The sequence below is a fragment of the Zea mays genome, chromosome 10, assembly GCF_902167145.1.
Source record: "Zea mays cultivar B73 chromosome 10, Zm-B73-REFERENCE-NAM-5.0, whole genome shotgun sequence".
Lineage (NCBI taxonomy): Eukaryota > Viridiplantae > Streptophyta > Magnoliopsida > Poales > Poaceae > Zea > Zea mays.
The window spans coordinates 94496719-94511106 of record NC_050105.1 but is presented as its reverse complement, the minus strand read 5'-3'; the positions used below and the strand labels follow the sequence as shown (position 1 = coordinate 94511106).

Below are 14388 nucleotides of genomic sequence, written 5' to 3'. Positions count from 1 at the left end.
GACGTCTTGTGATTAGGTACTAGAACCCTTTGTGATTAACTGCTTATTTTAGCATATAAAATAATATTATGTTAGTGATTGTTAAATACAATTTTAATGATATAGGAATTAAAATAAATACAAGGTCCCATTTTCTTAGTCATATTAAAAATATAGGTTTTTACTAGCCATGATAAATGTGCTCATACTTATAACACTTAATTACTTAGAATTAGTAAAATATTTATTCATGTCAAAATCACCATGATTATATTACTAAAAGTACAATTAGTAATCTACATTAATTCTTAGAATATTAATGCTAGGTAATTTAGAAATAAACATTTTAGCTATACGTATAATTTCTATTTAAAAAGGAAAGGATAAAACCCAAAGGACTATTATTAGTAATAAAGAAAATAATTAATTAATAATTATTTTTGGTAAAGTTTGATAAGTCATTTTATCTATATTATACTAGATAAACTAGGGTCATAGTCACCTACTCATATTTTCACCGATGATAACTCGAAGTGGAATATATAGTGGATTAATAAACATTTATGCGGTAGACATATTTATGAGTACAGTTGTATGATGTATGAATGTGTATGTAATGGTGAATGATTACCATGTAATGGTGTATGTTTATTTATTTGGCGTAAGTATTCTTTTGTATGTATGATACGTAAATCGATGCTAGAAGTTGACTGTGAGGTAGACGAACCAAACACGTTCGAGGATGACCCACAGGACACTTTGGAACAAGGCAAGTGGATTCTCCCTCTACATTTCTATTTGTACCCAAATAACGCATATAATGATGTTTACTTTTTGGATATATTACATAATTTGATGGGATTTGCCTAAATAAGGATTTCCTAGAATTACCATCCTATTCCTTGAATTACCCTGGGATAAATGCTATGCTTAGCAATTTTTGCTATTGCTTAACTTGATAAATATGATGTCACTCTTTTAATGTTACTATGTTCCAGAAATGAAGTTTTATTATGATGTTAATCCGATGGTTAAACAAGAATATTTTGTGTTAAATAGAACATGGAGTGACCACCCAGGATAACTGTGCAACCACGAGTGCTATAATGGCTCTGGCTTTGGTAATTAGCTCTATAGACTTAGTGTTTAGCAACCCTACCTGAAAGATGGGCAAGAGGGGGCGGCAGTGGTTTGGTGGCAGCTCATGTTAACATGGGGTGGTAGTCTTGGCTATGTTACCTCACCTAGAGGGCCATCAATACTAACGTGGAAACCTTAGCGGGTGGCTATGTACTAAGGATATTTTGTGAAAGCCTCATAGTGAATCCCTAGCCATTCACCTCGGTAGTGTTTATGGGTCCGATCAACCCAGGCTAGATGGGATACACGACTTATGGGTAAAGTTATACCACCTGTGCAGAGTGTAAAACTGATATATCAGCCATGCTCACGGTTAAGAGCAACCTGGACCCTCACATGATAATTGAACTTAAAGATAGAAAATAAATCGTGATCTAATGGTCTACCAGTGGTTTGCTTAAGTGATTTCACTTAAGTGTTTTTAATATAATCTTATGCCTTTGATTAATTGGGATATTTGGGATACACACTTACAAGTAGTAAGACATGTGTTGCTAATAAAACATTGACCAACTAAAATGCTTACCGCTTATCTATAGCCTACCTTGTTAACTTGCATTATTTCCCCCACTTGCTGAGCCCCGACCATAAATGAGCTCACCCTTGCTAATATTTTGATCAAAGGGTGATGACGAAGACTTCGCAGATGACGTTGATGAGTTTTGAGTCTAACGATGCGCCAGTCACCTTCCTGTGGAAGAGTGTCCATGTTTAATTCTGTCGTACTTTGATTATGATACTTGTTTAAGATACTATGATCCAGATGATGTAATAAAGTTACTCTACTCTGCTTACACCTTTATTGCATTGTCTTTTGATATATTACACTTGTGACGTCAACATATGTGTGGAAAATGGATCCTAGCCCACATATGCTATGCATTCGGTTTTGCCCGCAGAACCAGGTGTGATAATTTTCATATGAACTTTATCTTCATTCGATTTCATATGTAAAAGTTATGATTTTATAACTATAATATGCAGAAAAAGAAAAAACGGGTACTCGAATTCCGTGTACCCGTATCTGACCCGAATATCCAGTTATTTACCGGGTAGTCCTCGCCCCCATATCTGATCCAAATCCAAAGTTGCAGTATCCGGATATTACTTGTATCCGTCCCGAATATAAAAATACCCGAATTCATATCCGAAAAATGGGTATTTACACTATCCGTATCCGGTACCCGAAGGGTATACCCGACCCGTTTCACCCCTAGAAGTATGGGAAGGGGAGAGTGGACGACGGGTCCCACTTGTAAGGTGTTGGGTCCACCTGTAAGAGCCTTTGATGGAAGAATGTACCGACATGAGGTGATTTGCGAGCAAAGTGTGGAGGTGGGATGGAAAAATGAGTAGAGAATTTAGGCGGAGTAGATCTGAGCAACACGTTCAGACTAGTGGGTGAAATCTAAATGTCCTAGAATTTAGGTTAAACCAGTGCAACACATCAATGAGAAACTGAGGATTTCAGCAAAATTAAATATATTATTATCCGGCTGCATACATGGCAGCAAGGTGACGTGGAAATCCCCCGAAAAACACAATACACGCAGATTTTATTCATCGAGATATAGCAGAGAGAAGAAGGGATGACGAGGATGGCCATAGCCATGTAAACAAAACAGGACTGGATCTGACTGCGTGCCCGTTCATTACATCGCATTAATTGGCTCCCTTGTTGATGAGCTTCTCGATGGCCTGCAGCGCCTCGACGGCGGCCCGGATGTAGAAGGTGATGGGGCCGACCAATGGCGCGAGCGGGTTGGCGGCGACCTCCTCTTCCTCGTCCTTGTCCGCCGAAGGCAGCGGCGCAGCCGGGTCCTCGTCGAACTTCTTGGCCTGCTCCAGGTACTTGTCCATGCGCGGCGTCGAGAAGAGGCGATTGCTCTCGATGTCGCCCCTCGCCGCGAACCGCTGCCTGTCGTGCGACGTCTCCGACGACATGGCGTAGGGCCGGCCCTGCTTCTCGTACACGTCCTGCGACTTCATCAGCTTCAGTAGCTCCTGCAGCTCCGTCCTGAGGGCGTCCAGCAGCGGGTCGGACTGCGCCACCACGTCCTCCAGCGCGTTCTGGGCCTCCGCCAGCTTGTCCCGCGCGTCGCCCAGCTTCTTGCCGTCCGCCATCGTCCTCGCCTGCTGGATCATCGTCGCCGTCTTCAGCCGGGCCTCCTCCGTCTGCACGTCCACTGGCGGATCATCCGCCGGGAAAGCCGTGCCGCTGCGCCGCACCGTCACCGTGGCGGGCGGCGCGTCGAACAGCTTTCCTGCCGTCTTGTACGAGTAGGTCACCTCCAGGATGTCCGCGCCACGGTCGCTGTCGATGGCGGGGAGGAGGAGATCAACGATCACCTTTCGCACCTCCTTGCTGTAGAGGTCGCCGAAGGCCACGGTGACCGAGCCGGCGTCTGCGTCCGGCGTCTGCGGGTAGTTCCCGGCGGCCACCTTCTGTAGGGTGGACTCATCCTCGATGCGCGCCACCGTGACGGTGAGGTCCTGCACAACCACGGTGAGCAGGCCGGCGAGGCACTGGGAGAAGGCCATGCTCAGCAAGTTCACGTCGTTGACGACGGAGAAGGTCCCTCCCATGCTGTTCCTGGCCACCGCGTTCAGCACCGTGGGGTCGTAGTCCGCGCCGAACCCGAAGGTGTACACCGGCACGTTGCCGATCTTGACGTTGGCGGCTGGCTCGCCCCGGTTCTGCTGGCCGTCGGACATGAGCATGACGCCAACGACGCGACCGGAGCTGAGCTTGCGGTCGGCGAGGACCTTGAGCCCCGTCTGGAGGCCGTCGCTGATGTTGGTGTTGCCGCCGGGCTGGAGGGCGTCGATGAGCTTCAGCAGCTGCGGCTGGGAGTCCTCGGTCACCTGCCGCAGCGGGCAGATCCTGTTGGCGGTGTCCAGGAAGGTGACGATGGAGAGGCGGTCGATGGAGCTGAGCTTCTTCACCACGAACTTCATGGCAGTCTTCATCTTCTCGATCTTCTCGCCCTGCATGCTGCCGCTCACGTCCAGCACGGCCACCAGGTCAAGCCCCGACCGGTCGCTGGTGGAGTCGCCGCCGGTCAGCTCAAGCAGCACCTTCTGGGTATTCTCCTCCAGTGGAGCCATGTTGTTGTTCTTGCTCACCAGCTGCACCCTCCCGGGCACGATCGGCGTCGGCCTCGGCCCTGCATCTCACCATTCCCATCTCCATTGTTAATATTTCAGCCGCATATATGGATGTAAACGCATTCTCTTCTTGCTTCTCCATCGATATATATCAGCAATGCAACGCAAACTAAATCGATTCAAAGCAAAAATGATTTGGTTCAATTTTTATTCGTGTTCACGAATGAACCTGAGTTTGGAGAAGGGATGATCGGTTCGTCATCGCTGAAGGACATGGCGACCGAGACGAAAAAGACTAGTGCTGTAGAATTGGGCTACCTCGCAACCCCGTTCTATGACTTGACAATAGAAGCTCTTCCTCAGTCATTTATATAGGATTAGTGAGGGAACGGGTGGCGAAGGTCCTCCTATAGGATATGATACTGGGATGTCCTCTTCCTCACACACGCAATATTTTTTTTGTTTTCATTCTCTATTCGCATGACATGAATCAGTATCCGTTTGAGCATGCATATTTTAAATAAATTTAAGAGAGAAATTCTTTTATAGGATTTGAAAATTCAAACTATAGAAGTTTTGTGTTAATTTAAGGACGATCTAAGGATATGTTTGGAAGCACCCAGTTTTTAATAAACTGGCTTATAGAAATTGATTGGTTCTAAACATATCAGTTTATACGTTAGTTTATAGATATTGGATTCTAAGTTTCTTAAAACCGAAGAAGCCACCTTCTCATAGCTAAAATATAAAAATTAGTTTCTTAAAAACTGCATTGCTTCCAAATAGGACCAAATGTACTCCTATATAAACCAATGTTAGAGGCATGGAGATTGCTTTTATCAATATCAGCTTTGAAAATAACTTTAATTAGTCCTTTGATCCTTTGAATTGACTTCCATTATAAGGTAACACCCTCTATCTTATCCTCTATTTCAAACATTACTTTATAAACAGTGTAATCTACGATCCAAATCCACTACTTTATATCATCTGCTGCGAACAACCTAATAATCATAATCTAGGTACATATCAATTATGCTAATATAATTTTTTATATGGAATCTATTTGTATACTAAAGTTGGCCATATATGATGATATCTATATATGTGCTACATTTCTATTATAGAGGAACGAACTGAAGAGTGTGTTATAAATTTTGGGGTAGAACTATAGTCTGGTGTTAAATTTAAGATGAGATTATATCTAAACTTTGGAAAGTTGTAGGATGTCAATTCCAAATTAATTAGCCTACTCTATTAATTAGATTTCAATTTCTTTAAAATAAACAGATCCAAAACTGCCCTTTAAAATCATTGTTTTTTAAAGATGGTTAGAGCATCTCCAAGAGACTCTTTATTTTTTACTCTCTATTTGACTCTTTATTTGTCTTTCCATAAATATTAAATTTTATATATAACATCTTATTCCAACAGTCTCTCCAACATACAAATTAGTTTGACTAGCGAGAGTTGCTAGCCAAATTTGGCTAGTTAAGGAGTTAATTTAGAGAGCCGGATAACTTAGCAAGTTAAATGGATAGTATGTTGGAGAGCTATTATGCTATTAAGTAGCTAAAATTTAGCTTGACAAGCTATTTAGCTAGTCTTTGAAGATGCTCTTAAGCTTTTCACCCTCCTTTATTTTAGAGCCTACTGGAGGTCTAACCGCCTCTTAAAGTATTATTTTTGCAACCATTTATTTGAGTTGTAGACTTTCTTGCTTTTGTTTTTTTAAAACTTTTTAACTTCTTAGCACACCAAAAAGCCAAAAAAGCTTCTCCCGTAACACAACTTTTAGTTTATTTCCTAAAAACCATTTTGAATCTAAAACAAAAAAGATCAATGCGGCTAAGCTTTCCATATATATTTCGATATCGATTTTTGGAGACGGTTAACAATATGTCGCACATCTAAAAATAGGTACAACAATATAAATTTTATATAATTTCTAAATCAAATTGAAAGAATAAATTTTAGATCAAGTTGAAGTAGTCAAAGAGATCTATAACGATGTAGTCATCCATTTGTTTCATCTTAAATTGTTTAAGGTCCATTTTTTTAGTTTTCATAATTTGAAATTCATAATTTGACATCTAAGAGTGTTGATTTTCAAGTGAAAAGATGATTTTTACCTTATTAAAAATTGTTTGAATAATTATTTATGTATGAATACTTGTAATAATTATTAAACGTATACGTCTAATAATTATTACAAGTATCCATACATAAATAATTATTATAAAAGCTGTAGGAAGTTAAAAACTGTAGGAAGTTTATATTTTTGGTGTAGTTCTATTCATATATAAATAATTATTTTAATACCACTAATTTTTAGTATAAGTAGTCATACATAAATAATTAATTAGATAATTATTCAATACATAAATAATTATTTAGATAATTATACAATAGGGGTAAATAAATTTCACACCAAAGTTAATACCATTAGAGGTCAGAACTAATTTTAATGTCATATAGGGAACCAAATTTACACTCAATGTGAAATAGGGAAGATTTATATTTTAAGAACCAATAAATGAACTAGGAACTTCACTAGTGTCAAATATGAAATTGTCTCAACTTTGTAGGGATGTTTTTGTTGGTCACTTGCATAAGGTATCAAAAACAAGGCAACACAAGTTAGAAAGTTAGAATCTTCTCCATTTAGTCGACCCTTCTTCGAAGGGTAACTTGAGGGAGGAGAGTGATATAAACGAATTCAGAGTAATAAGGAGCAAACGAGTGATAAAATACAATGCATTTTACTCATCTTATGTGCCTTAGCGTTTTTCTTTCCATACTTTTGCACACAATATAAATTTACAAGCATACCTTCGGCTTTACACGAGGAATAACTGGAAGGTACTTCGAAGGCTAAGCTAGACGAAACTTAAGACCGTCGAAAAGTGAATTTATGCATGGCACTGTTAACCTATTTACAGGGAAGTTGTACATGCCCACAAAGCTCACACAGATAATTTTACAAAAATTACAAGGGCATCATTGCCTTTCTTCTTTCTATCATGTTGCACAAGTCTTGAACTTCTTCTCCTTCGAATAGACAAAACTTCTTTGCACGCTTCGGCTTGCACCTTACTAACATGCCCACAAAGCTCACACACATAATTTAGGGTTTAAGCTTTCTCCACGCCAAGGCTAGCGACCTTCGGCTTGCACCTTCGCTACGCGAGTGTATAGACGAAGCTTCTTTGCACGCTACTTCGACCGAAGATTACCTTCGTCCATCCTTTGCTGTATGCCTGGAACACATTTGACCATACCGAAGTAAAGACATTTTGTGGACCTTTGGAAAGACATCCCCCAACAGTAGCCTCTTGCGGAATGAGTTCGTTTCTTCATAATGAGCTTAGATCGCAAAAACATGATTGGGAGGCCTTGCGCCGAAGGTCTGGAAAACACCTTCCCGAAGCTCGTTATGGATAAGGTGGAACAAACAATTTGATTGAAAAAGAGTTAGACTCACGATCCACAAGACAGGGAGAAGGTGAAGGTGGTATTGCCTGCACGCGAACTTTTCTCGACTCGTGCCTCTTCGTAGTATAAAAGTGATAGAGCGAGTAGGAGCGGGTCACATTTACTGCCCTCAACCACCTACTGCCAAAATTTTGTACGAATCCAAAGCTTTTCATCCACTGCCACTTTGGAAGCCATCTTCGTCAAAAGCATCTTCAGGTATAATTCCCTCAGATGGCTAGAATTCGCTCAACTGCTAAGTTGATCACTCCTACTTTTTCGAAGGCGCAACAAGATACTGTGCCAATTTCTGAAGCCATGAGGGCTTCATCATCACCGAAGCCTGCCAAGGAGCTGCCCAAGGACAGGCCATCGAAGCCAAACTACATTGAGATAGATCGCTCTATTTTGAAGGAGAAAGACTTGTAGACGATGGAGAAACTTGGCTATTTCAGTGACAAGGTTAATGTGTGCCTTTTTGGGGAAGAACCAACCCTAAGTCCAAAGAAATACGAAGTTGTCGTCTATAAAAGCTTCTTCAAAGCTAGACTTCAGCTCCCAATGTACCAGTTGATTGCAAAGATACTGCAGAGGTATGAGTTATATATGCATCAGTTAACACCATGCTATAGTTCACCTTCTCATTTTTATTTGGGCCATACGAAGCCAGGGAGGTCACATCGAGGTTGATGCATTCTACGAGATTCATGACTTATATTATCAGACTAAGACTAAAGATCAGATGAAGGCTAAATCCCTAGGCAACCTTCACAACAACTTTAGATGCTACAACTTCATGTACCGCAAGGACACAGTTGCTCCGGTTCTCGCGTATCGGATGATGTGGCACGAGGATTAGTCGAAGAAATGGTTTTATGCAGAAGTGGATTATGAAAACTATGAAGAGTTCAAGGGCATGCTAATGAGCCCTCTAAACAATAGCTTCGGTCTAAAGAGTCTGAAGTGTGAAATGAATGAGGATGTTGAGGAGTGCTATAAAGCTTTCAATACGACCATCAAGAAAATTGGATCTTGAGACCTAATTCAAGAGGCACTTGCCTACAATATCTTTCCTACCTACACTAGATGGAAAATGCCGCAGGAAGTGAAATCAAAAGATGGAGAGCTTGCCACATTAGCTTTTGCGTTCAAAGAGCAATCTTCGTACAAAGCTACTTCCACCGGGTGGCTAAGATTAATAGAAGAGAAATGCAATGAAACTATGGGCATTTATCTCGCAAGGGAGCATGAAGACATGTCGTCCACCTTCGAGAGCTGAGGGAAACTTTGGATGAATAGTGTTATGAATGCTATAGGGTTTGAGTACCCTGATTACAGAAATCCTGCATCCAGTACAAAACAGAGAATGATGAGTCTGAGAATGACAAAGGGCCACTTTTAGGCCCAGAAAAGAAGAAGGCTAGAATTTTTGTGAAGAAAACTCTAGTTGCACAAGATCAAGAAAAAGGGAGTGCTACAACCACTTCATCATTGGGCTGTACGTGGATCCTTGAGGTAATGAACCAACCATTGCCAGTTTCCACTCTAAGTCTCTTGGAACCAACACTGACTTAGTTATTGACTAGTACAAAGGGTACCGACGAAGGTTGCCAGACTTCGACATCTTTGAAGGGCAAAGATATCTTGTCTGAAGAGGAAGTGGACATCCCACGTATTTAGAGTCTTGGAGGCGCTTCTTTTGGAGATTCATCATCCTTAGGGGAAGAAGATGAAAAGAAAGCCATTGAAGGCGATGGATCTTCAGGTAACGAAAAAGAAGGGGGAGAGCCAAATTTTTCCCTTCGAACAAATACAACCAAACCCACTCAATCCACTAGTGAAGAGATGGATGAACTTGACTTCTTCTTAAGACATCTTAGTAGGGAAGAATTGAGCGAAGAGAAAGCTTTGGAGCTAGAGGACAAGGCCGAAGCTATGAGCTATGGTCTTGGAGCTATGCTTTTTGGTGGGGGATAAAATGCTAATGTGCGTGCCCGATGCTGATGAGTCGAAGATTGTGAGGAACATCACCCGAAGCAGCGGGTTCCTAGAAATTGAAGACTGGCTCAGCAAAGTCAAGAAAAGAAAACTTTCGCACATCATGGCTTACACAAGTATCAAGGTATGAAAACATTTTTGTTTTGATGCAACTTCGGGGAAAAAACTATATTCAACTAAGTTGTTTATCTTCATAATGCAGGGGCTAATGTTAAGAAAATCTCTGAGAATAGAAGAAGAAAAAGAGGATGATGAAATATCAAAGCTTCAAGACGAAGTTGCAAATCTTTGAAACTCTTTAGAAGAAAAGGAGACCGAAATAACATCTTTGAAAAAGAAGTTAGCCAAAGCTAAAAAGGAGAAATAACAAGTGGAAAATATTCATAATGATGATGTGACGAAGATGAAATAGCAAGACAACTCCATCAATGAGCTTCACACCAGCCTTGAGGCCACAAAAGAGAATATTACTGGAAAAGACAAAGAGAATCAAATATTATTAGAAACTTTGAGCCAGCTTTGGGATAACTGCTTTGACGTTGCCTCCCTGTGCTGTGACACTCTGAAGAAGATTTTTTCCTCAGTTGGCGTAACTTTGAGGGCAAGTTCATACGCTAGTGGGGACACCAGAGGAGCACTTGCTTGGATTGAAAAATATCTAGGTGAAGTCAAAACAATAATCATCTCTAGAAGCGATTATTGTGTGATGATTGGGTCACATGGTATGGCGTCAGTGCTTGAGAAGGCTGGCTGTGAACATGTTAAGACCATAAGAGAAACTAGTTTTGATATAGCTGTAGAAGACATAAATGTTGTTTCAAAGAGCATGGTTGGTGCTGTAAAAATATTCTTCTTCGAGTTATGGGACAAGGGCAATCGACAACTAACTGCTTCGAAGGCCGAAGCATATACGAAGAAAGTTTGTCTTTAAGCTTGTACTGATGAAGCTTTATTCATTAACTTTCCTTAATAGTTACTTTTTCTCTCTTTTTGTAGAGCAAAGAGGCCAAGAAGAAAACGAGGAAAATGAAGAAGTAAGAAGGGACAGAAGCTTAGTTGAACTATAAGGCCGAATGTATTTTTGTTTTTTAATGAACATTTATGGAGTCGAACTACTGTTTGTTGTAATATAACACTTGACTTTTCTTTTTATTTTAAATGCTTTGTTGCGCATGAAACCAAATCTTACTGGTTTTTTAGCCGAAGGTGATAAACCCAACGGGTAGAAGGGTGCCCGATCTTTCGATGAGAGATGATGGAGGTGGAAATCTTGTTGGAGAACGACGTTGGCTGCCCAACTACCACAACCAAGATGGTGTGGCGCCTTGAGTGACAAGTACACCGTCTCCTGATAACTACGATTTGGGGTGGAGGTCAACGTTGTGCTATCCGACTATAACAACCACAAGGGTCCTGAGTCTTAGCGATAGTTACACCGGCTCCTGTTATTGCTGCTCTTGCCGTGCCAAGAACATCATTGAACCTGCAAGCAATCGAGAACAAGCAATATCAAGATAACAAGTAGACACGCACGGATCCGATAAAGTTGGGGTCCTGTTTCAAGTATTCGGGTGGTCTAGCCGACACACGCATTTACAAGGAAGTAGCAAAGGCTAAACTTACATCAAACAAAAGCCACGTTCTTTGGTGGCTGCTAGTTGCTTAAATAGAGAAATAGAAAGAAGGAATTCTAGTGGAGTCATGAAGTTCTCTTGGCAGTTCCTGGATGCCTCGGGTGTAATCTCCCATTAATTCTTGATCCACCAGCAATTAGACGAAGGGAGCTTTCCAACAAGTACTTATTTGCATTAAACGGCCTTGGGAGTTGGAAGATATGCCCCATTTTAAACTTGTACTTGATGCAGTTACAAAATCCCCTCGGGCTGGTGGAGTTATGAAGTTCTCTCGGCAGTTCCTGGACGCCTCGGGTGTAATCTCCCATTAATTCTTGATCCACCAGCAATTAGATGAAGGGAGCTTTCCAACAAGTACTTATTTGCATTAAACGACCTTGGGAGTTGGAAGATATGCCCCATTTAAACTTGTACTTGATGCAATTACAAAATTATCTCGGGTGCAACAACTTTTATTGCCTTGTTGTCTTCTCCACTCGAAGATGGTTCACCTCCCAAACACCTGAGCATAATAAAGTCGTAGTAAGGCTTGAGTACCACATTTAAAGAAGAATTAGCTTCAACAGCAAGAAACAAGTTCACCTTATAATTAAGTTTACGTGCACAAGCTCGTGTCATTGGTCCCTTATTAGCTACGAATGGTGAAGTGATCATTGGTGTGGTTATATCAATGGCAGCAATGTCCTCATCATCCTCCCTTTCTTACAATAGAGTCATCCTCGACCCTAGCGTGTACTCCTCACCCAAGTATGTGGTCAATTCTGATGACATGATTGCCTGATTAGGGGATGTTGGAAATATCATTACTTGGTCCCCAATCAACTTTTTTGTTCCTCAAAGCCTTCCTTGTACCCTTAACACATCACTTGATCCATGTAAGAAGTTCTACAAATAAAAGTATACACACTTTACGGCGTAATATCAATTCTTCAAATATATCGATGGTAGTTATAATGTGGAAGAGTTTCACCTTCACAGCAGGAGCCATTGACATGGTCATATCTGAGTAGGTTATGTTCTCATCATTATCCCCTTCTTGACAACAAAGTGTCCTCAGTTTTGCATCATGATTGATGTTCATGACTAAGGTTTTATCATGATCTTCTAAAAATAAACCTGAAACTTCTACTAAAGTACATGGAAACAATAATTTCTCCATTTCTTGAGAACATGCCAATATCTTATTTGTGCAATGTGAAGAAACACTATATATTGATGAAATATAAACTCTATGCACTAAAAATTGTCCTGTATTGTTGTACTTGCCAGCAAAGTAAAATATAGCATGAGAAGGACAAGGCATAGTTGATCTATCAAATAAAATATTGTCCAAATTACCGAGCTCACAAAGATCATCAAACTCAATATAGCCCCAAGTATTTAAAGAAGAGAGCAACTTCAGTTCTTCATTTTTGTTTGCAATGCAAATGACATGTTTAGCCAAATCATTTGGTTCAATAGCAGATGTAACATGTTCATTTACTAGTTGTTGCCTTAGTACATGTGAATTATTATCCCACAAATCTTCACTATCACAAGGGTCAGCAATCAATTCTTCCTGTGATGATGGAAAAACTACAGCTGGTTTCACTATTTTGTGTTCTTGATCAGCATGTAGAGCAGACGCAAAATAGGAACTATGGCTCACATGTTTAGTGCTTGTATAATTATATAATAGAATCTCATTTTCAGCTTTACATGCAAGCAAAAACAAGTGAGAAATGTGTTTGTATGCTTCATGCATGACTATAGTCTGAATTTCAGAATTGAGTCCTTTCATGAACCTAGTCATTACATCTTCCATGCATTCATCCAAACCAGCAAACATGGTACAAATTTTAAAATCATGATAATAATCTTTCAAAGTCCTAGCACCCTGCTTTAAGGTGTCTAATTTACAAAGCAAATGATCAGCATAGTATGCAGGAATTAATGCAGCTCTAAACTGAAGTTTGAAGTCTTCCCAAGACTGTGGAACTTTGTTGTGCCTACAAATGTATTTCCATTCCATCAATGCATGCTCAGTTAACACATTAGAGGCAATATAAATCTTTTGTTTTTGAGATAGATCATGCTCATCAAATTCCTTATCTACCTTTAGCTCCCAATCAATGTATGCATGAGGATCGAATTTACCTGCATATGAAGGCAAGTGTTGAATGATGCCTTGAATATAATGTTCGGTTGCCTCAAAAATCTCCATATTACCTGCCATGTTTAGTAAAGATAAGAAACAATAAAAAATATCTTTGATCCTATAAACTACTAGGAATCATTGTTGTAATCTCTCACTCTCAAACTGGTTAAACAAGTTCTTACAAATTCTCATCACGCAATACAGGAGGTGCCGACAAACAGCAAGAACAACAACAACGGTGGCAGCTAGCACAACCTGGTGGTGTTGTAGAAAAAATTGTGGATTTATAGGTAGCTGCAATTTCAATAGTTCCAAGGAATAGCTAGTACCATGTTAGCCACAACAAGTTGAATAAACATTCCACAATGGTGTTGTGTTGGTCCTAGTCTAAACCGTAATAGAGACGCAAGCCGTTACCCAAATAGTATCACCAAAAGCTCAGAACAACAATCTAATTTCTAAAACTATAAAAAGGAGGCACACAAACTACCTTTTGTTTTGTTGCACTTACATATTTTATCTACCAAAATTCAGAACTGGTGTTTCTCTTTTTTTGCACATGTCTTTTTTTGTTTTGCTGATTAGTGCGGCTTTTTTATGCACTCGCCTTTTGCTTTCTCTTCTTTTTGGTTGAATTGCAGCAAGAGGTCTAAACTGGTGATTGAAACAAGGTGGCGCGAACTCAAAACTCTAGCGGTAAGAAAACTTTAGACCAGCAACTCGACCCAAATGCAGCAACCGTGAATTCAACAAGTCAAAAACTAAGTAGTAAAGCAAAGGCTCAAAATGTTTTAGGTGAATTTCTACTCTAAATATATCTTTGGGCAAAAGTGGATTGTAGGTAAATAAAACAAGGAAGATGGAGATCTCTCACCGAGCAACCTAAAATCTGATGCCACTTGATAAACCCAACGGGTA

The 14388-nt window shown here is 40.3% G+C and overlaps 1 protein-coding gene across 1 annotated transcript; it reads right to left on the bottom strand.

The window, feature by feature from the left end:
• Positions 1-2589: 2589 nt before the first annotated feature.
• LOC100284967 (uncharacterized) lies at positions 2590-4568 on the bottom strand. Its single transcript, NM_001157862.2, is given in 2 exon segments — positions 2590-4286; positions 4457-4568. Coding segments are annotated over 2 exon segments (1551 nt in total). The 5' UTR covers positions 4503-4568; the 3' UTR covers positions 2590-2781.
• Between the last annotated feature and the right edge of the window lie 9820 nt (positions 4569-14388).